We start from the raw sequence: 22,317 nt of genomic DNA, 5'->3' as shown, positions 1-22,317 counted from the left end.
GCTCAGTGGTATTCCAAAAATCAAGGACAAGTTTTTACTATTTATTCATTTTAGCAAGCAAAGGCATTAATGTTCACTGACTATAAGTTGCCTAGTTCTCTTAATAATTAGTATTCTATCTTCTATTGGTTAATGATTCTCCCTTCTCTCAGTACTTCTCTTCTTTTGAGGTCGGCTTCTTGCAGGAATCTCTCCCTGACTGAATTACCTTTTATCCACTTAGAGCTGATCTCAGCACAGTTGCTGAGTGGGCTTTATTAGTTTCTTCCTTATCTTGGGAGTTCTGCCAAATGCCCTTGTGGATCATAAATTCTGTATTTTATGTATCCACTATTAGACGTACATTCTGCTTCCCAAGCCTTGTTAAACTCCCCCTAGGTCTGAGATCATAAAAACAAGTTCAACCGTAAAGAATGCAATTCTCCTGATAAGCAATTTCTCTTTCCCACGCCTAGACATCACTTAGACCTTGTTTGGTGGCTGCTCTGTGTTTCACGGGTTAGAACTTCTTTCCTGTTGATCAGACTTGAAAGTATCAAACATCAAAGCACAGCTTTTCTCAAGAAAGTGTTTACATATTCCATATTTTGCTACAGAAACCCCGCAGCCGAGGCGGCAGCCGAGACGAGGAGTAGCCGCCGGATAGGGCGGGAGAGCCGCGGGTCAGGGCCGGGCGCTGTGTGAGGTGGGGCCGGGCGCTGTGTGAGGGGCCGGGCGCTGTGTGAGGGGGGCCGGGCGCTGTGTGAGGAGGGCCGGGCGCTGTGTGAGGGGGGGCCGGGCGCTGTGTGAGTGGGGCCGGGCGCTGTGTGAGGGGGGCCGAGCGCTGTGTGAGGAGGGCCGGGCGCTGTGTGAGGGGGGCCGAGCGCTGTGTGAGGAGGGCCGAGCGCTGTGTGAGGAGGGCCGGGCGCTGTGTGAGGGGGGGCCGGGCGCTGTGTGAGTGGGGCCGGGCGCTGTGTGAGGGGGGCCGGGCGCTGTGTGAGGGGGGCCGGGCGCTGTGTGAGTGGGGCCGGGCACTGTGTGAGGGGCCGTGCCCTGTGAGGGGGGGCCGGGCGCTGTGTGAGTGGGGCCGAGCGCTATGTGAGGGGGGCCGGGCGCTGTGTGAGGGGCCGGGCGCTGTGCGAGGGGCCGGGCGCTGTGTGAGGGGGGCCGGGCGCTGTGTGAGGGGGGCCGGGTGCTGTGTGAGGGGCCGGGCGCTGTGTGAGTGGGGCCGGGCGCTGTGTGAGGGGGGCCGGGCGCTGTGTGAGGGGGGCCGAGCGCTGTGTGAGGAGGGCCGGGCGCTGTGTGAGGGGGGCCGAGCGCTGTGTGAGGAGGGCCGGGCGCTGTGTGAGGGGGGGCCGGGCGCTGTGTGAGTGGGGCCGGGCGCTGTGTGAGGGGGGCCGGGCGCTGTGTGAGGGGGGCCGGGCGCTGTGTGAGGGGGGCCGGGCGCTGTGTGAGGGGCCGTGCCCTGTGAGGGGGGGCCGGGCGCTGTGTGAGTGGGGCCGAGCGCTATGTGAGGGGGGCCGGGCGCTGTGTGAGTGGAGCCGGGCGCTGTGAGGTGGGGCCGGGCGCTGTGTCGGTTCTGTGTCGGTGCTGAGGCGGCGGAGGGGCGCGGGCAGACGGTGCTGAGGCGGCGGAGGGGCGCGGGCAGACGGTACTGAGGCGGCGGAGGGGCGCGGGCAGGCGGTGCTGAGACGGCGGAGGGGCGCGGGCAGGCGGTTCTGAGGCGGCGGAGGGGCGCGGGCAGGCGGTATTGCGGCAGCGGGAGTGGATGGTGGCGGGCGGTGCCAGCCCGGTGCAGTGTGTGGGTTTTGCTGGGATCAGGGCTCCTGCCCGGAGGGCAAAGGGCGAGGTGCGTCACAGACCGGCTGGCCCTCGAGGAACGTCCTGCCGTGCTGCTCCAGGGACGTTGGCCAGGGGTTATTCCCCAGCCTCTCTCCTGCAGCAGGCACCAAGACGGGCGGCTGGGTGGGCACAGAGGGGGTTTGTGTTTAGCTCTGGGTAGAATCGGGGCGGCGGGGAAGCTGAGGAGGAACTGCTCTTTGGAGTGCAAGTTTTGCTTTCTCTGGGAGTCCTTTGCGTTTCCCCTCGTCCAGACGCTCCTCCTGGCTCGGGCTGTGGAAGCTGTTCGGCTCCGGGCTTGGCCCGAGCCCCAGTGGAAAGCAGCCGCCGGTGAGCAGCTGCAGCTGCAGGCGGTGCGGAGCCGAGCCGGGCGTGCGGCGCTCTGCTGTGGGGCTGTCCTGTGAACTGCCCCTGCGGGACGGGCTCGAGCAACGGAGCGTCGCGGGAACTGCTACGGGGCACATGTCGAATTAGGAAGGAAGTTTAAGATCCTGCATCAGATTATGAGCTTGCTGCAAAATTCGTTTACTTGTTTCTCACTGAAAACCTGGTGCCTGAATTGTTTTCCACCAAACAGTGTGGGGTGGTTTTAATACAGCGATCACAGCAGTAGCTGCTTCTCTGACACTGTGTGCTTGCAGTACAGGGAAGGTCTGATGCACTAAAATACTTAGAAAGTTTGTGATTAATTTTCAGGTCCATTATTGCTGTTCAAGAGAGACAATTTACCAATTTTGCAACTCTTATGTCACTTCTCACTATTTTACAAAGTGATATTCATTACAGAGCCATAACATGGTCACCAAAATAGTTTGCTGTCCTATGTAAGTGTTCAGCCTAAACCCCAAATTCGGACCTTTAGCAGTGCATTTGCTGGAAGATATTCCTGGCTTTTTTGAGTGGAGCACTGAGTTTAAATTGGCAGTCAGGGCTTTGGGTGGGCTAAATTTTTCCAGCTCTCCTTTGTAGAGAGATCAAGAATGTTTGCTTTTTCTGCTTATGGTAGCCTGTCCTTAGAGTGTGTTTATCAGCTTTGATCCCACATGCTGGAGGTTAGAGTGTTTGTCCATCTGTGAGGGCTTAAGTGCAATTCTCTCTGATGAAGTTGAGACCAACACCTACTTTCTGAACATCAGGGAATGGAGTATTTTTGAACTATAGATCAGGAGCTCTCTTACTTGTATAGTGTAAGTCATACACAGGAAATAGGTTATGGTCTTATGTGTAAGGGCCTGGTAAGGGAGCTGTGCGAAGTCACTTCTCTGAGTGCCTTGCTGCTGGGCAGGTGTCAGGAATCTAGTTAGGCATCTGGCAGCGCTAGATTAGATGTCAGCTCCACTCAAAACATAATCTGTTGACAAGCACATCTTTTTGTATCAGGGGAACTTTGCTACAAGAGACTGAGGTGTCTGGAGACACAAACACTGCCAGGGCTAGGTGGAAGCTGAGCAGTGGTTTGGAAGAGCTGAATTTTGGATGGGGGCACCTCTTTCTCCTGTGAGTTCAGTTTTTAAGTGAGTGATAGCTGTGTGCTGTAGAGCCTGTGGAAAATAGCACCCAGCACAAAGGACTTCAGTGGAGAGAGCCAAGTCTCCCCTGTCACTGTTGTGCTGTTTGTGCCTCTTTATTGATGCCTTGGGATTATGGCCAAGATTTTTACTCTGTGGTTCAGCTATGTATTGTGAAGTCTATGGAAGCATAAATAAGACTGCCAGTGAACAAATAGAACTTTGGCTTAACAATGAAGCATTCTGCTAGTCTGTGCCTCTGTCCTCTTATGAAATTTGCTTCATTCTTCTGTGACCCATTAGTGATAAGAGTACAGAGTTAGCTTTGTTTCCAAAATCAGGCAAGCTCACATCAGCTGCCAGTGTCATACAGTGGCATGTGACTGCACATGGTAGGGAAATTTGAAAGGACAAAGTGTTTCATCCTAGTGCCATCATCTGATGGGCTGACTTGTGCCCCCTGCTGCCAGGGGCATTGCCCAGGCCTTATCTGCCCAACAGAGGTCAGTCCTGTCCGTTTGGTTTCTGATTTTAAAGTTAAGTTTTCAGGGCAGATAGAATATAAATTCCTGTTACAGTTTGACTGTGGCAGAACTAGCTAAATAGGGAACGCAGTAGGCCTGGTGAAATATGTTACTTTTAAAAGCATAATTACAAAGTCACAGGAGCACAGGGCTCTGAATTGTCATATCAGAGAGGTGGGAATAGTACTGGTGACACTAATTTTGGTGTTCTTTGGAAGCCATTCATTTGATATAGTACATTTTTCAAGTATGGTATGATGTACGGCAAAATCTAACACCCACTGAAGAGATTGCATCACTGCAAGGTTAAAAATGTGTTACTTCAGAAATACCCTAGTTCTGTCATTACAGTCAGCTGTTAAAACAACAATAATATGTTATTTAGGAGATGCTTATTGTCATGATGTGGTTGAATGGCTGCATATTCTGGTAGTATGCAGTTGTTTTTTTTATTCCATTAATCCACAGGAAATTTGGTTGCATCAAGCACAAGTGTGTAGGACTTGATTGTTCTTCTACCTTCATGTTCATCCAACTTTATTTAGTATTTTGTAGTGGGACATTCAAAATGCTAATTTAAAGCATGCTTCCTATAAAATTATTATCTTGATTTTATCAGGTAACAAGAATTCTGAAATCATGGCGGGAAAGCCCAAGCTGCACTACACCAAGGGAAGGGGGAAGATGGAGTCAATTCGATGGCTGTTAGCAGCAGCTGGGGTTGAGGTTTGTACTTTTTTTTATAAAGTGATTTATGATAAAAATAGGTATTCTCTAGAAGGGTTTCCCAATTGCATCTGTGCTTAGGGATATGTACATCATCCCATATTGTTATGCAGAATGCTTAGATTGAGTGAGACATTCTTATGTTGTATTTCATGTATTCCTTGAGCAATAGTTGCACAGTAAAGAGATTTTAACATAGAAAAAGAATTGATGGGTGTAATTTTTGAAACATACTATAAGCTGAGATTGTAAACTCCGGCTACAGAAAAAACTGTGACTTTTTCTCAATGCTTATAGCTTCCTTGTATCTCACGAGTCTTCTCCACTGAAACACCATGTGTAGCACATGAAAAGTTTTGAACATTCCCTCCAAACAAAGTGCCTTTTGTTCCTTGGGTCAGGACCTGAATAGAATAAATCAGAAGATCTACCCCAAAGGCAGTGTTAGTGGATCTGTCTAGATTCACATAAGGTGGAGGCCATCCTAAGACATCTTAATTTCTACATTAAGTTTTTGTTTGAATATGTTTTTTTGAAACTATTTATACTCTGTTGGAAATAAAAGGCTTTTTAATGGTGTTCACTTGAGAATGTTGTTGACAGAGAATTTGCAGAGCACAAGTGCTGAGAAAACCGAGATCTTGTCCTCATTCAAATGTCCTCATTCAAAAACACATAAAAAATCCAGTGGATTGAAGAGAGAGATAAATGCCCTGTAAGAGAGGCATAATGTACAAGAAGTTTTTCAATATTTCATGTAGCATCAGCTGCTTTTTAAGTGAGTAATTTAGTATCCATTTATGGTTCATGCAGGTGACTCTGGTCTTTATAATGAGAATGTTCTTTCTGGAGCATAATGCATTGTACAGCTCTGTGGGGTTGAAGACACCAAAGTCTTGGGTTATTTGCTGGAGCAGAGATGAAGTAGGGGGTCTGTTAAGAAAACTCTCCTGTGTGACCATCCAGAAGCCTTTCCATTGGCACTTAAAATAATTTATTTTAATTGTGGTGCAACAACAGAGTAACAGGTCAAACAAGCTTCAGGGAGGGACCCAGAACAAAGGAAACCTTGGATCTACAACCTCACAGTCTAAGTGAAGGTTTGGGTTTATGGGCTCCTGCTGTGTCTCACCTGGCCAGTGCCACAGGTCCCCGTGCCCTTTGTTGTACAAAGGGAGGCAGTTCCCAGTTCTTGCCTTGGGCTCCCAGAGCTCCAGGAGCAGCTGGAACTGCAGCTGCTCACCCAGCTACTGGAACTGAATGGATTCCTCGACAGGGTAAACACAATGAGAAAAGTATGGAGAACAGTGTGGAGAGGTGGACTCTAACTCCCAGACTTCCTTCCTCTCCTCCACTGCCTTTGGAGTGACAGTGTTGTTTTCTATTGTTGCTTTTCAGTTTGAGGAAGAATTCATAGAAACGAAAGAAGACTTAGAAAAATTGCGCAGTGGTGAGTCTGTAAACTGTACCCTAAACATAAAGTCACACAAATATAACAAAAGAGGAACAAGAGATATTTTTTTAAGACCTGCAATATGATGTGACCTGTAAAGCAAAGCTGTTTCTTTGTGGATGCATTCATCCCTGAGAATGGGAAATGTCTTGGTCTCTTACCAGTCTCTCCCTTATTTTCAGTGTAGTACTTTAGCAGTCTGAGTAGCTTGCTCCTTTTTCTTCCCTAGATGGAGTCCTGCTTTTTCAGCAGGTGCCCATGGTAGAGATGGATGGGATGAGGATGGTGCAGACCAGAGCCATCCTCAGCTACATTGCAGCAAAGTACAACCTCTATGGGAAGGACCTGAAGGAAAGAGCCTGGTATGGTAACAGTGTAGCACTTACTAACACTCCTCCATGACTGTTAATATTTATGGAAAAAATGTTGCTGTGAAGTATCTGCAGGTAAAGGTGAGTGTACCTAACAGACTGTCACTTACTGTAGAGGGATTATTTTGTGAGCCTGGAAGGGCAGCTCCAGAGATTATGGAGATTATTATGGACTGGCAGTTGGTAGCCAGCATAATCTCATCATTAGACCTTAAAACTATTATTTTTTCTTAAAGTGATTTGCATATGCAGTCTTTTCTCTTACAGCATAAATTAATAGATTACCAACAGAAAACAGCATTAATTCCACTTCAAATACATTAATTGCAGCCTTTTATCTTGCTTATTGCAAACACTGTGAGCCTGTTTTATGCTCTGTAATTTGAACAAAACCGGAAGCTTTCTTGAAGTGGAAGAACCAAGAAAATAAACCAGTGTCTTACGTTACTTTCACTAATAAACGTTTTACTCTGTGATCACTTCAGCATTGTATTTCAGGAAAATAACTAAAATGGAAAGTTTGAGTGATATATGTGGAATGAAAACATTTGTTTCAGGATTGATATGTACGTGGAGGGAACTACAGACCTAATGGGAATGATCATGTATCTCCCTTTTCAACCAGCTGATACAAAACAAAAGAATCTTGCCTTAATCATTGAACGAGCTACAACCAGGTACTTTCCTGTTTATGAAAAGGTAAGTGATGAATCACCAGCAGTTCACAAAGATCATGAGTTTCCAGGCTCCCCCTCCTACCCCACTCCCCTGTCCCCACAAATGTGCTTTCCAGAAGACAAGTGATAGTACAACTCTAGAAATGTATCAAGGAGCCAGTATCCAGCAACGGGAAAGGAGGGTCACAAAATAATTTTTGACTAGTTTCAGTACTGGCTCTCTGCTGCCTTTCTTTTCCAACCTAGCTTAGTGGCTGATGGCTCCCATTGCTTTGCCTAAATGCACCATTTCAATACTTGTGCCAGCCTTCAGTACTTATTGTCTGGAAGTGTAATGTGTTACAGAATTTTTAAGGTTTAGAAGACATTCTAAAGATCATTAAGTCCAATTGTCAACCCAGCACCACCAGCATATTCACCATTAAACTGTGCCCTCCTGTGACATATCCACATGTTGAACACTTTCAGGGATGGTGAGTCTACCAATTTCCTAGACAGTCTGTTCCAGTGCTTTACAACCCTTTACATGAATAAAAAATTGTCCTAAGATCTAATCTAAACCTCCCCTGGTGCAACTTGAGTCCATTTTCCCTTGTCCTGTCACTGGTTACTTGGGAGAAAAGGCCGACCCCCACCCTACTACAACCTCCTGTTAGGGTGTTGTAGAGAGCAATAAGGTCTCCCACTCAGCCTCCTTTATTCTTGCTATTCAAAGTTAAATATATTTGCACTTTGCTAGTTTACTAGCTAACGATCCAATTCTGTGATCTTCCTTAAATCCATTGCTTAAATGTAATATACTTCGAGACTATGATTTTCATTCTCTGAATTGATACTTGGGCATCCTTAGGTGTACACAGAGAGGCTCTGCAAGCCAGATACACGTAGCATAGAAAGCATAAAGCAATTATTTACTGGCCAGTTAGTTTGAGCTGTGAGGGAAGGCATTGGTATGCCTGCCATCCCCTTAGAGCACATGAAGAGGCTTTCTTGGCTAGGGAGAAGTTGGTCAGGAGGCGATGGATTGTTCTTCTCCCTGGAAAATTGCCTGGGTGTTACAGAATTCCCATTTTCTACCAGCTTGCTGTTTATTCTGTTGTTTTATTTCTCCTGTAAGGTTTGGTGTTTTTTTTTTTTTTTTCTGTTAAAATTTTTCGGTTTGAATTGAGCCAGCTGTGATGCTTATCTCACAAGTTTGCTTCCGTTTGTAACTTTTCCTTTTGTGCCATGTGTGGTTGTGCTGTACAGATTTTCTCACAGTGCTTTTTCAGGGCATAGTGGTCTCCTCAGAAATCTGCCAAGAGTACAAAACTGTGTTGTTTCAGAGTTGAGCTGGGTTTCCAGCTGGAAGCCTTGGCAGCTGAAGTCCATTCAGAAAAATACAGTACTTGATGCAATTTCATGTCCCACTTTATTAGAGCCTTAAATTGCACAAACAAAATCCACAGAGGCTGTCCTTTGAAATAATGGTGTAAATGACATAATCCAGCACTTCTGTAATCAGCATTCATATATATCCACTGCCATACCAATGGGGGGCTGTGCTGAGCAATATTGATTACACACAAAAATCTTTCAAATATTAGGAGTTTGATATGTATTTTAAGTTATTAAACAATAAAAGAATGCACCAAAATTCTCTAAGCCTATCCCTAGGTGGCATTAACTACTGTTGTGATATGTTTTAGCATGTATGCTCCATGTAGGAGAGTCTTTAAAGTAATCCTTGTTTGCTTATGGTAAAGAGACAACTGAACTTTTCCATTATTTAATCCTAGTTAATTTTTGTTAAAATGGTTAATAATTTTCTTTCTGTACCAGGTGTTTAATATGTCTATTGATTGAGTTTATCAGGGTTTGTAGTCTATGTCTTATTCGTCAAGTGGACAGGAAAACATACCTAGCTGGGAGTCTTCACTTAAAACACTCAGCAGTCAGATGGAGCAGCAAAAGGCAATATAAAAACCCTGCAGGCAGTCAGATTCCGTGCTAAGTTTGGGAGTTTCCATGCAGTCTGATACAAGCCGTGGTGGACCTTGTTCAAGCAGAGTAGGAAACAATTATGTGAAGGTGTGAGCTGTGACTCTGCCTGTGATTGCTGCTTCTATGGTAGAACTGGCAGATGGGTCTGGAGAAGCATTTGGCTTCCAGAGTCACAGACTGATGTCTTAATGCACATTTATTACTTAAGAGTAGCCTTGGTGTGCTTTAGGCACAGACATGCCCTTCTCTTGCTCCTGATAGGAGGGTGATAGTCTTCAGGACAAAGGTAGTTGCAGAGCTGGTAGCTGCTCTGAAGCTGTGCTGCAGCATTCATCCCAACTTGTCTGCTAGTTCTTAGTAGCTTTGGCAGGCTGTGATTCTTGCATCAGCAGTTTGCCATGAAGGAGTCCTTTCTTATGGGATAAAGGGTGGGAAGGTTGTATTCCTTCATTCTGGACTTATTTCAAACTAATCAGCAGTCTCAAATATTGCTGAAACATCTGGAAATTCACTTTTTTATTAAAAAATTGAGGTGTGCTTACATGTAAACTGGCCTGACTACCTCTTCCAATTACTTTAGTCCTGTTTCTTTTGTTTGATTAAGTCTTTCTTGTGGTACTGGACTTGGCATACAGCTACCTGGTGCAGTAGGCTGGAGATGGGATCACACACACTGAAACATGAATTCTGATTTAATTTTTTTTTGTTTAAAGAATATTTTTCACTTTCTAAATTCATACGTTCTTGCATGGTTTTTCTCTGCTGTGTTTTTTTCAGAAATCTGTCTGCAATGAAATAAAATTGTTACATACCATGTGAATTTTTAAGAATTCGTTCATACTTTATAGGCCTTAAAAGATCATGGACAGGATTACCTTGTTGGCAACAAATTAAGCTGGGCAGATGTCCATCTGCTGGAAGCCATTTTAATGGCAGAAGAATGTAAGCCTGATGTACTGTCTGCATTTCCTCTGCTACAGGTTAGTAATCATCTGGTGTCAACATGGAAGGTTACAGATTTCACTGTTGTTAAAAGTTTAATGGATGTTTACATCTTTTGTGCTATTGTACTGACACTTCTGTGGTCTGTTTGACTACAAAAACCTGTGTTCAGTGTTTACCTTTCTCCAGTTCTGCTTTTCCCAGCTGTTCTCAGCTGGCAGCAATTCACTCACTAGTGCTATCAATTTGGTCCTTTAACTGCTACTTCCACGTCTTCAAACACAGCAACAGCATCTGGAAGGAAAGTCTGTGGCCTGGTGTGTCTGAAGTTCCTGTCCTTGTCTTTCTGGCAGCAAAATTAAATTTTTCAGAAAAAATATACAAAGAGCAGTTAAGTTTTGTATGTCTTGACTTCTGTAGTGTTTTGCAGTGAGGTATTCCTGTCCTTGCCTCCTTTTTTTTCTCTTCAAATACATCTGCAGGACTGGAATCCAGGATGTGGATTTTTTTTTTCCCACTTTTTACTAGATGAATCTTAACTCTTTCATATTAATTTCTCCCATTTACATCTGGGAAACTAAGGTATAGCACCAGCATTACAGATCAGAAAAAGCTACTACCTTTTTCTTTTTAGTATGTCTGACAAGTAAAAATCCAGGTCACCTGATCTTTAAGATATAAAGGATGGAATTATAATTTCCTTAATTTCACTGGCTTTACTGTTGCTTCTTACAGGCTTTTAAAGGAAGAATCAGCAACATTCCAACAATCAAAAAATTCTTACAGCCTGGCAGCCAGAGGAAGCCACCAACAGATGACAAGTTTGTTGCTGTTGTGAGGAAAATATTCAATATCTAATCTGATGAAGATAACCCAGCTGTAGTATATTACCAGAGCTTGCCTTGTAAGTGTAAATTGCATAGATGTGCTCTGTAACTTGCATCATGTGGCCAGTGTTGAAACAGTACACTGTGAGTACACTTTTAAATTAAGAGTAAAATGCTAATTTGGACCTGTTGAGTCCAGAAAGAAGACCTTTATAAAGCAGTTACATGAAATAAAATATGCTGACACTTTGTGTGTGTTCAATTCCAGTGCATGCCTGGTAGGGTCATATGTTTAACTGTAGCTTCCGGAGTACTGTAGAAAAGCCACATGATCCACAACCCCCTTTTTATAAGCTGCAGGAGAGAGGAGCCAGACTGTGAAAAATGAGAAGTCATTTAAATTCAGGCATAAAATCTTCTGGGTTGGTTCTCTAGGTGGTCTAGAAAGTTGAGTTTCCCTGCTGTATTGCACAGCTTAAAAAATAAGTAAATAAAACCTTTAAAAAAATTAAAATTCATGATCTTTTTAAGTTTACAGGCAGAATAAGAAACTTTTCTAATCCCCACATGAATCTTTTAGGAGCGATTTTTTTGACTGAAAGATCAAAGTCCTTGTGTTTAATCAGCCTGCTGTAGTTTTCATCCACTGAAAGCACCTATTCCCTTGCTCTTCTTTTTGCAGCTTGGCTGGATGGTCACTGAGGCAAATGCCCCAAGTGGTTTTTTGTAAGGTTTTGCCTTCTGCAGTCACTTCCCACAATTATAAAGCCAAGTGCACTGGCTGCTTACCTTTTCAATGTGAGTTTTACCTCAATAGTGCTTAAAGCATGCACTACTATGTCAGATTCTTTACCCTAATTTCATGGGAACCATCACTGTTTTTTTAAGAACATTGCTATAAACCATCCTTTGCACTTAGTTGTTTCTCCTCAGTAGGATTCCAACTGCTTAGGCAAACAGTCAGCCAGTGTACAGGAGGAACTGCTGCCCAGCAAAGTTCATGACTTGTGCCTAAGAAGAACCACGTGCATCTCAGAGGTACAAACCACAAGTGCCCCAGTAACTAGGGCACTGCTGAGTTCCAAACAGGTTTATATTAAAATTACCTCAGTGGCTGGAAGCAGTGCTTTGCCATGCCCAGCACAGCACTTGTTTCACTGGGCTGTTCCTCTCTTACAAACAAGGGCTGTGATTTAAGACCATCACAAAGGTGGTATCACGATACATAACTTCATAAGCAGCCTTTGTTATGAAAAAAAGTGAAAAGCAGCAAAATTTGTTTGTCTTCAAGAGTGCACCCACCCAGACTGCTTCCTAATGATTTTGCTGATATTCCCTGTACACCAGAAGACAGTCTTAGCCAAGCTTTGAAACCCCAAGAATATTTATTTTGTACATAAATCAAAGCAACTTCAATCCCTGAACAGTTTTTATGACTGAATGGTCTCTTCTACTTATGGGGGGTGGGGGGACTTCAGCAAGATAATCTGTGTGAGACTGGAATGGCAAACCATTTCCAGAATACTGAGAGCTTGGAACCTCTCTGTGCAGCATGATAAACCTCAGCCACGGTTCATGTCACTGGTCATTTACAGCACAGTATGTGCTTTAAACCACTACTGAATAAAAAGCACACTCTTCCATTGACAAACTGGCTCACTCATCTGCTTAAAAAAACCGATAAACTTCAAATATTTTACATTTTATTTGTACACTGATTTTTTATATTTTAAACCAGGGAAACGTGTCTTGGAAAGGAAGTTGGTTTTCTAGTGCAACACAGTACAAGCACAAGACTTTTTTGATTTAGAGCTGATTATTTAATCTCAGAAACTACAAAATTATACTTCAATATAAGATACCTTTTTAACATAAACATGTATTTATATATATTCTTTCAGAGATACAGTGCAGAGTAATTCAATTTCCTGGGGCACTCTGCACCCCTAAAAGAGCTTAAACTTACAGAAAAAGATCCCATGAGTTAACAGACTGCTTAAATGAAAGTAGATCAAAACATACCAGCAAAACCCTTGCTTTAGTTTTTTTAAAAAGCTTTTGAAATATCAGCACATGTCAATAACCAAATAACAGGTACAGATCTTTTATAGAAAATATAAATGCAGTTTAAGACTTGTGTTCAAACTTGTCTTTCAAGTATGGAGAATATGTCTGTTTGATGGGTATGGCAGTCATATTTGGTTCTAAATTCTCCTACAGCAGCATAAAAACGAGCCTCAAAATCATCAAAAGGCTGGAAAAAAACCCCAAAACAAGAAAACATAAATATGGCTGTCATTAATAAAATCAGTGAAAGTCATTAAGTATCAGTTAATTCATAGATAACTGGCACTAGAGTCTCTATTAAGCCATCTTTTCAGGTGTCTAAATCTACAGTCTCAGTGTCTTGAAAACCAAAGCCCACCTAGGTTGGAAAAGCAATCCACAATGGACAATAACATTTTCCAGTGTAATAACTCCTGATTCTTAAATTTTGCATCTTGAAAATTTGCTTCTGATTTTTTCCGCCCTGTATGTAACTGAAGTAAAATTGGATGGTGTTATATTAAATCTGGTAACAACAAAACAACAGTTACTATTCCTTCAGAAGATGAGGATTCTGATTTACACTTGGAAAATGTAAATTTTTGCATTACAGACTCATTGAGAAAGAAGTTTTGAACTTGCTCCATAATTTAATTCCAAATTAGTTCAGAAGATTATATTTTCCAGAATGCCAAACAGCAACAATAAAGCAGTTAGAACAGCCAGAATATTTTTTAAAATTTGCATTAATACTGGCCAAAGTTCTTAGGTCAGGTCAAAATGTCCTGGTTTTCAGCAGTACTGTGATTCCAGTAATTTTGAATGGAGCACTTCTAAACCAAAGTGTTGTCCTTTTTTTTAAGATGATTGTGTCGTATGAAATTAGACTAATTTTATGTGTATGTGTTTGAAAGCACTAAGGCTTATCTAGGTTGTTCCAAAAGCCTTATCAATATTCATTAATATTTAATTGCTGACCTCTCCTTTCTGTGCTGAGAAAGTCACTTTTTATCAGCTATCTAGTCTAGAAAGATGAAAAAACGGTTCACTGGAAACAGGACTATGACCTCCGAACTAATTTCACCTGAGCTGTATAGTTGCTGAATGACGGTGACTTCCACCAATACTGACTTGAATCGGGTGGGAAATGGCAACTATTTGAAAACCAGGGAAACCTTTACATTAAGATCTGCAATATGTATTTACCTCAGGCATGCTACTAGTCCAGCTGGCATTAATTTCTTGGACCTCTTGAACCTCATTCCCATTATAATGGTCAAAAGAAAAGATGAAACTGTAAAAGACAATCCAATATATTTATGTTCTCACTTTTCTCAGTGAACACACAGAGTTATCAAAGGTCAGTGCTATTTTCCGATGAACTGTAATTTATTGAAACATTAAATCTGAAATAAGAGTTTATAAAAACATTCTTGCTTTTCCAAAATACACCATTATGATTTCTTTTAGCTACAAATAAAGTTTCCATGTGCAGCAGAATGCTAACTCCTATTCCATGAAGACTAGGTAAGTTTGTCAGTCAGTCAGTTCTACTCACCCATATCTAAATTCATGGGGATACCAACAAAGTAGAAAGAATCTTGGCCATAGCACTAACATGAATTACAGAATAGTGTCTCATAAATCCTACCACCCTAGATTGTTACAGCTGTTTTCTAACTATTCAAGGAGCTAGAGCATTCAACTTTTTTTTTTATTTTTAGAATATTAGCTCTTTTTTCTGAGCCTTAAAAACTATATTGGAAGGTTTGCTACCTGTTTTTGCTACAGAATATGGCTATTAATATATTTTTCATGACTACAATTCCTTTGGAGCCTTTTGCTACGAGAGAATCATCCTTGCCTGTGACAAGAGGTGGGCAGCCCAAGGGAACAATAAATGCAGCACAAGCAGCTGAGAACAAAGATGAAAGAAATTGCATCTTCTTCCTGGAGTAGTCTAATCTAAAAATGGAGGCAGCAATGAACTCCTCAGACATAGGGATTTCACCTTGAACTATGGCTGCAGAGTGCCACATAATTGAGAAGACTGAGGAGAACACATAAAACTGCAAAGATAGCTACCTTCCTTAAAGAACTGTCACTTGAAATGCTGCCTAGAAGTGGGCAGAGAGGCAGGGCTTATAAGCAGCTGGCCTTTGTCACTCTCACAGCTAAAATAATGGCAGTTACACAGATCCCTTTCTGTGGAGCAGTTAAACCATCTGGCTAATTCTCTTCAAATTCCACTGTCTAGTCCTGGGGCCAGCCCTGTGTTCATAGATGTAAAAAATTAATTTCAAACTCACTTCAGCATTACAAAACAAGCCCTGACAGTTACAAGTATCTTACAGAACTCTACCAACTATGGCCACTCATTAAAGATACCTTGCCAAAAAAATATCATGCTCCATTATCCATTGCTGTTATTTTCTGGTCATGTAGCCTTGATCCACTCAGGAACATCTCGAGAGCGAACTATTCCATAGCATGTGTTTGGCCAGAGTCCTGAGTATATTTACAGTTTATTAAAAGCTACAAAGGATATTCACTCTGTAATGTTCTTTTTTTTCCCCCATTTGCTAGTACCTGGCTTTTCACAGGTTCCAGAGACTTTTTAACACATTCAACTTTTAGACCAGATTTTAGAAAGTGCTATACATTTACTGTTTCACCTTAAGCCAGTCAAAGAAATTCAATCAATCAAGACAAATTCAACCCAATGAATAATATTCAGATCAGAACTTGTTTTGTGGATGCTATTAACTCTTGCATACTGAGATTTGAATTTTTACATCTACTTCAAACACATAAAAATGCATTAAAGTATCCAAGAAAGCACAGAGCTTATTTCAGGTGAAATAGGAAAATGCCTGAAATAACAGTTTATAAAACAACTAAGAGAATTTGCCTGGAGTACCCATAGGCTACATATTCGGCAAGTTACAACCTTATTATCAAGGTCTTGTACTAAAATATTATCTAAATTACTGTAAGAGAGTCTTGCATAGGTGAAAAATACTGTCAATAATTATGGTTCGGATGGATGGACTGTTTTTAGATTTCCTAACCTTTTAAACGTTTGGGTGCTTTATTTTACATTGTAATTTACTGTAGTGATTTCTAAGTTCAGAGTGGTCACTTTCTTCCATGCACCTAATTTCCATCTTTCATCTGTGCCCTAGCTGCTTTTCACATTTTGGCCTGTTAGGCATAAGTGAAGAATTCTAGTTTTCCACAAAAGCAATGCACATTTATAATAAAAAGCAATTAAAAGATTTCTTTGTAAACATCTTATACTAAGACTGCTTTTGAAAGTCTTTGTTCCTTTTACTTTAGGTAAGAAGAACTTTCTAAGGCAGGTGTAGTGAACTTTATCTCATCTCATTGCTATAGCTTCTACTAAGTAAGCAATATACATTTCTCCAGTTGAGAAAGTTCTCACATGCCTACAACTACATGAAATGAAAAACACTGACTATTTTAGATATCAGATATTCGAAATTATGTTAATGGAAAATTTTCTATTAGTCCCTTCAAAACCTGGGAATTGGGAAACAGGAAACATATATTAAGTTTTAATGAGTCTTCCATAAATTCTGTATCTAACTGAGTGACTTAACTGAACCATAGAAGTATAATACCATACGCTACTTAAAAGCATCTCAAACTAATGATTATAAACTTGCATATATTTAAGGCTATGTCTTCATTCCAAAAATAGTTTGGGGTTTTTTTTAAACAGTGGAATAACTGAATCTGAGCAAAACTGGAAATCCAACTTAAGGCTATCTAGGAGCAGATCAGATTCACAATTACCATCTTTACTAAAGAACTTGCTGGGAACTTGCTGTCAATACTACAACTTTTTTTTTAAATGGAAATTTTTATAACTGTGATTGGTGCAAAGCACAAAGCCAAAATGAACAATCCACAATACCACAAATTCTAAGCTGAGAAAAAACAATTGTGTAGTCACATAATCTGGATTAAATGTATTTTAAGTGCATTTCTGCATGTGAAACTACAGCCTAATCCACCTTTGCTAAAACCTTGAGTGAGACAAGCTCCAAACAGCTCTTATTACAAATCACTTGTGTGAGGTTTATGCCCCCCTTAGGGATTGTAGTTTTTTGCCTCCATGAGGGTTTCATGGTAAACTAGCTACCATGACCATTATTGCACAGTTTATATCCTGTCTTTCTTAGCAGCAAAGGAAAAACACTAAGTCAAACTCTTTCATTCACTGGGAGCTGAGGATACCTTACATTATGCAACACTGGATCTCACACCTACTTTACTGCTCAAATTGAAAAATTCCAATGTGTAACACTAATGCTTTTATTGTAGTACTATCTCCTGTTTCTCAACTGGATTTCACAATATGTGCAATGTTAGGCAACCATCTCATGAAAGGAGGTGCTGCCAGGTGGTAACATACACCTGGCTGGCTTTGTGTCAATGATCTGCCTTACCTTGAAAACGGCTCCTGAATTTTGCAAGCTAAGCTGAACTGCTAAGCTCTATTTAAAACCCAACATTTAAGCTAAAGCAATACCCAAAATTTTACTAAAAAGAAAATTTTACATGCAGTTCAGAATGCTGCCTTTTTTTTTTTTTGTTGTTTACTGTAGTGAAACACTTACACAATGATATCTTCACATTTCTTGGATCACATGTTACACAGTAAGCTCCATAAGCAGCCACGGAGCCAAAGGTGAGTCCAGCAGCTAAAGAGATTTTACTACCTGCAAGAAATTATTCAAGTGTTATTTCTCAATACAATGTCTTTAAGCTCAGTCTTTATACAGCAGTTGTCTCTCTACACAGTATTATCCAAATATATTAAAAACATAACTGATTTTGCCACATTACAGCTTACCTCACCCAGTGTGAATAGAGAGATAATATTTCTGTAACTGGGTCATTCTAATGTGAGGCATTAGAAGCAAAGTCAACTAAGTTAGAGGAAGATGATCAGGGTAAAGTAATACTTGCAACTTGGGAAAAATACAACCCTAAACTTGGCTATTTTCTCTACCATACTTAAGAAGGAAATATAATTTCTCTGAACTGTCTGTTCATTTTAATTATATCTTACAGCACTTGGGAGTCTCCAAAAATGGTAGAAATGTGTCAATATATATAAAGAGTAAATTGGAAAACATGTGTGGTCATAATGTTAGGCCTTTCAGTATGCCATCAGTCCTGGACAAAGAAATGCTATCACCAACATCACACTTAATGAATAAAGAATGAAAAAAACAAATAAATGGCAGTGAGGATGAAAACAGGGCTTCTAAAAGTAACTTGACATCTTCTGGCAGTGCTACTGAAAAACTGGTTCATAAATCCTGGATATATCCCTAATATATTTAGATTTCTGAACAGACATTTGTCTTGGTACCATATGATAAAAGTGTAGAATCTGCACAGCAGACATTATTTGAATTAAGTTGATCTCCAGATGTTTATAAATAAAGAATCCAGACCCCTGATGTCATTTCGGTCCCAATCCTTTTGAGTATTTTTAATCACAACTTTGCAAGAAAATGTAAATCATAACCAATAAAAAATAACCTAGATTTGCCACGAGGATTGACCAATGAGTGAAGTGAACAGAATGGGATAGTCAGTGAGTGCAGCTGGCTGCAAACACAAAACCACCGTGTCTCCAAGAGCAGACCTTGTGCACACCGCGAAGGAAGTCGGTGATCCTAACCCACGAGAATGGTGACACAATGAACAGGGACGGAGACCGAGGCGCCGCTGGGGCTCAGCGGAGAGCGGACGGGAACCCGCCCGCAGCTCCGCCCGCCCGTCCCCGGTACCGCTGCGACCTCTGCCGGGGGCTGAGCTCGGGCACGGCGCTGCCGCCCGCGGGACCGCAAAAATCCCTGAACACCGCAACTGCGCCATGTGCCACACTGCCACTTAAACCCTGACTCGTTATCTTACTGTGAAAAGGCACAATTCTACCAGAGAATTAACCACCAACTCAGAGCACACAGATAAAGGGTTTTTTCCCCACCGTGATTCTGGAAATGTCAGAATCGAGACTGAATTTCTCTGTAGAAAATAAGCTTTAATCAAGGATATACTGTGCTCAACATAGGAATGGTTAAAAGAAGATCAGAAAGTTCAAAATGCATTTAAGGTTAAAGATAACATGACAACCCCCACTCTTTGTCCTGAAAACAAACTCACTTAAATGCTTAAGCTGGCCCAAGATCATCTCATGAGACTCAGTGCATTTACAGCAGCACATGATGGATGCAAAAAGCGGCTGTGTTCATTACAGCAAAATTTTCATGTCTTGCACTGCATAGAAGAAATCGAATGCTTGATTTCCAAACCCTTCTGTCCCAGTACTAACCTTTACGATTGTATGCTATCAGACCTCCAAGCACCAGCAATGAAGCGTATGCAAAACCAATCCAGTCAACAGCCATGGTCCCAACTCTGGAAAAAAACCAAACCATATTGCAACTGAAGGCAAACAAATTCCTTTCTCCTGGTAAAAAAAGAGATCATGATTTAAAGGGTTCTAAATAACACTACACTCTGCTAAGTCATGTTTGACTACTGTGTCAAAACATTCAGACGGTGAAGGTGTGCCTGTTGGTACTGTACCATCATTTCACAACTGCTGCCCTTCCTTACACCCCGTATCTGAGTATACCATATTTCCATTAGGGGATTTTTGGGACATATGTGGCATACATTTTCCCTAGTCACAAATATATGTATGCAGGCAAAAAGCTTGACACCATCCAAAGCATGCTCTGTTGCACTTGGGCCATGTGGCTGAGCTGAGTGCACACTGTGGACACATACAGGTCTTGAGTGCTCAGCTCAGTGCTTTCATCTCCTTTTAACCATGCTGCACCTGGAGCATTCCAGCGGCATGTAACAAACCCTGCATCAGGCAAAAATACGAATTTTCAGAGTCTACTCAAAGTCTCCAGACAGAAACTTAGGCCGTTTTGGGAAGCTATACCTACAAATACTTTATCCTGTATCAATGCCCCTTTTATTTCACAGTTACATTTTGATGTGTGAAGTCAGGCTTCTGTTCCACAGGAAGCATCTGAGGTTCTGCTGTGATGCTGGCCCCTACTTCCCTGGCAGTGCTGTGTCAAGGCACGAATGGCAGCGCTGTGCAGCACCACGGCCGCTCTCCCATCAGACGGTGGGACACACCTTTTCCCTCCCCCTCCCAAATTAAGCGTACACGTAATTAAGCACACCCTTCTTTTAATTAAGCACACAGCGCGCGTGTCCTTGACCACAGTGTTAAAGGCTGGTAGCAAAGAGCGCTCACTCAGTATTTCACGTCAAGCTTTTACTATTAAAAGTAAGCAACTCGCAGTTAGCCCACTCCTCCCCAAGTCGTAACCCGTCAGGACAAAAGGCAGGTTTAGGGGGCCATGGCACCCCGGAGAACGAGGTTTGCAGAGGCGGGGGCCAGGGATCCCCAGGCCTTTGATGCGCCTGGCCTTCGAGGCCCACTCCCGCCCGGGCCCGCAGCTCACATCTCGCCTCCCAGGGCCGCGGCGCAGCCCCCGGCCCAGGCAGGCCCCGGGCCCCGCCCAGCCGTCCGCTCACCGCCCGCTCGCCTCGCCGCAGCTCAGCCCCGCCGTACCTCGTCCCGCCGCGCCGCCCGGCCCCGGCCCCGCCTCCCGCGCCCGCCGGGCTCCGTGGGGCGCAGCCGGGCCGAGCCGCCGCGCCCCCGGCTCAGCCCCTGGGCGGCGGAAGGAGGGCGCCCGTCGCCGTCATGGCGGCGGCGCGGCCCGGGCTGCCCGCAGCGCCGCTGGCGGAGCCGGCCGCGGCGACAAGGGGATCACCGTGAGGCGGCAGTGCCCTTGCGGCCGGGAGGGCAGTGGTACACTGAGCGTGCCCAACGGGAGGTGATCCCCCCTTCCCCCTGCTCGGCCCTGGGGGAGTGCCGTGTCCAGTTCTGGGCTCCGCAGTAAAAGAGAGACATGGAACTACTGGAGAGTCCAGCGGAGGCCACAAGGATGACTGGGGATCTGGAGGGTCACTTTTTTAAGGAGAGACTTCAGGAGTTGGGTCTGTTCTGTCTAGAGAAGATTGAGAGAGGATCTCATTCATGCATATAAATCAAAGCTGAGTGTGGAGTGGGTGGTGCCAGACTTTCTGATAGTGCACAGCAACAGGACAAGGAGCAATCGCCATAAACTAAACCAGACGAAGTTTCTGCTCAGTTTGACAGAGCATGGTGCTAATAATGGATTAGATGATCTGCATGGGTTCCTTCCACCCCCGGCAGTTCTGCCATTCTGTGAGTCGTGGCTGTGCTGGTGCAGGTGCAGGGCAGCACTCTCTGTTGGGACCCTGTGTGACTGTGCCCCGCTCCAGGGTGGGCATCTGCCACTTGAGACTCCTTATCCAGCCCTTCAGGCTTTGGAAAGGTCCGTGGATATTTTACTCTTTTAAGGCCAAACCCCCTTGCCTTGCCGTGTTTGGGATGAAAGAACTCAGGAATGAAGGAGTCCCATCTGCAGATCCGCTTGTCCCCAAAGCACGCCCGTCCCGCGGAGACCTGGGCAGGGGCAGGGTCTGCCTGCAGCCCCCACAGTCACCCTGTGGCCCAGCAGTGGGCGCTCATTGCTGTGCCAGGCACTCTCCTGCCCCTGCCCCTCTCATAAGCAGGTTCCTCGCTCTCCTTGCTTGTGTTTTTTCAGTCTGAGGGCTGCTGCATGAAGTCAGGTGAGCAGGCACGTAGGCTGAATGCTCGGATGTGTTTGTCAGGGAAAACTTCAGGCACAAGCCCCAACACTCTGATAGTAAACACGTAGCTAATTCATGAAACTGCTTGATGTGGTTATTTTAACACCCCGACTTCTTGTCTGCTAGTCCTGTTTGCTGGACCTATTCCACCACAAGCTATTTTTGTCCATATTTTGTCCTGCTCCCTAGTGTTTCTTTAGCTTTTTCTCAAGTGAGTGATTCTTGACCAGCACAGGACGTGTCCTTCAGGGGTGATACAGGGGTGCCTGTGTGCGACATTCCCCACACTTCCCTTGTTCTCACAAACAGGCTGAGCATAAATATGGCCACAACAGGGAGAGACACACAATGCCATGTGATAGGACTTGGATACCTGCCTTCTTCAGGGGTCATTTGAAAATCTCTGCCAAAATCCTGTGTTTCCTTTAGATTTCTTTGCTTAAAGGTGTGGGAGTTTTCCGCTCCAAAGAGCTAACTGGAAAGCAAATCAGCATTCTCATTAGGGTTAATGTATCTAATTTCCACTCCTAACATTCCATTTGTTTTTTTCTGGTAGTGTTTAACTGCTACAGCACAAACCCACTCCATGTGAGCTGTCCAAGTCTGTCTGCTCAGTGGAAAACAGAACTGCTCTCCTTATCTCCCCACAGTGTCTGTGGGAAGGAAGACTGAAGGTACAGCTTGGAAA

The 22,317-nt window shown here is 43.4% G+C and overlaps 2 protein-coding genes across 33 annotated transcripts; one reads left to right on the top strand and one right to left on the bottom strand.

The window, feature by feature from the left end:
• The first annotated feature begins 218 nt into the window (after positions 1-218).
• Positions 219-11,078, top strand: LOC130251610 (glutathione S-transferase). 28 transcript variants are annotated; one of them, XM_056488367.1, is made up of 7 exons: positions 219-685; positions 4,470-4,576; positions 5,975-6,026; positions 6,259-6,391; positions 6,958-7,099; positions 9,909-10,040; positions 10,738-11,078. In XM_056488367.1, exons 2-7 carry the CDS (start codon positions 4,490-4,492, stop codon positions 10,858-10,860), a joined length of 669 nt encoding a protein of 222 aa, XP_056344342.1. In that variant the 5' UTR covers positions 219-685; positions 4,470-4,489; the 3' UTR covers positions 10,861-11,078. The 28 variants fall into 28 exon arrangements, with proteins under 28 accessions (XP_056344342.1, XP_056344352.1, XP_056344347.1 ...); XM_056488377.1 differs by having other exon boundaries at positions 607-662; XM_056488372.1 differs by having other exon boundaries at positions 666-721.
• Positions 8,472-20,726, bottom strand: TMEM14A (transmembrane protein 14A). 5 transcript variants are annotated; one of them, XM_056488394.1, is made up of 5 exons: positions 20,484-20,726; positions 19,252-19,337; positions 17,522-17,623; positions 14,082-14,169; positions 8,472-13,083 (listed from the first exon to the last, which is right to left on the bottom strand). In XM_056488394.1, exons 2-5 carry the CDS (start codon positions 19,325-19,327, stop codon positions 13,044-13,046), a joined length of 306 nt encoding a protein of 101 aa, XP_056344369.1. In that variant the 5' UTR covers positions 19,328-19,337; positions 20,484-20,726; the 3' UTR covers positions 8,472-13,043. The 5 variants fall into 5 exon arrangements, with proteins under 5 accessions (XP_056344369.1, XP_056344370.1, XP_056344372.1 ...); XM_056488395.1 differs by having other exon boundaries at positions 12,196-13,083; positions 20,521-20,725; XM_056488397.1 differs by lacking the exon at positions 20,484-20,726 and adding an exon at positions 20,411-20,443 and having other exon boundaries at positions 12,196-13,083.
• Between the last annotated feature and the right edge of the window lie 1,591 nt (positions 20,727-22,317).

The sequence above is a fragment of the Oenanthe melanoleuca genome, chromosome 3 (assembly GCF_029582105.1).
Source record: "Oenanthe melanoleuca isolate GR-GAL-2019-014 chromosome 3, OMel1.0, whole genome shotgun sequence".
NCBI classification, from domain to species: Eukaryota; Metazoa; Chordata; class Aves; order Passeriformes; family Muscicapidae; genus Oenanthe; species Oenanthe melanoleuca.
This window is presented reverse-complemented; position numbering and strand designations above follow the sequence as displayed.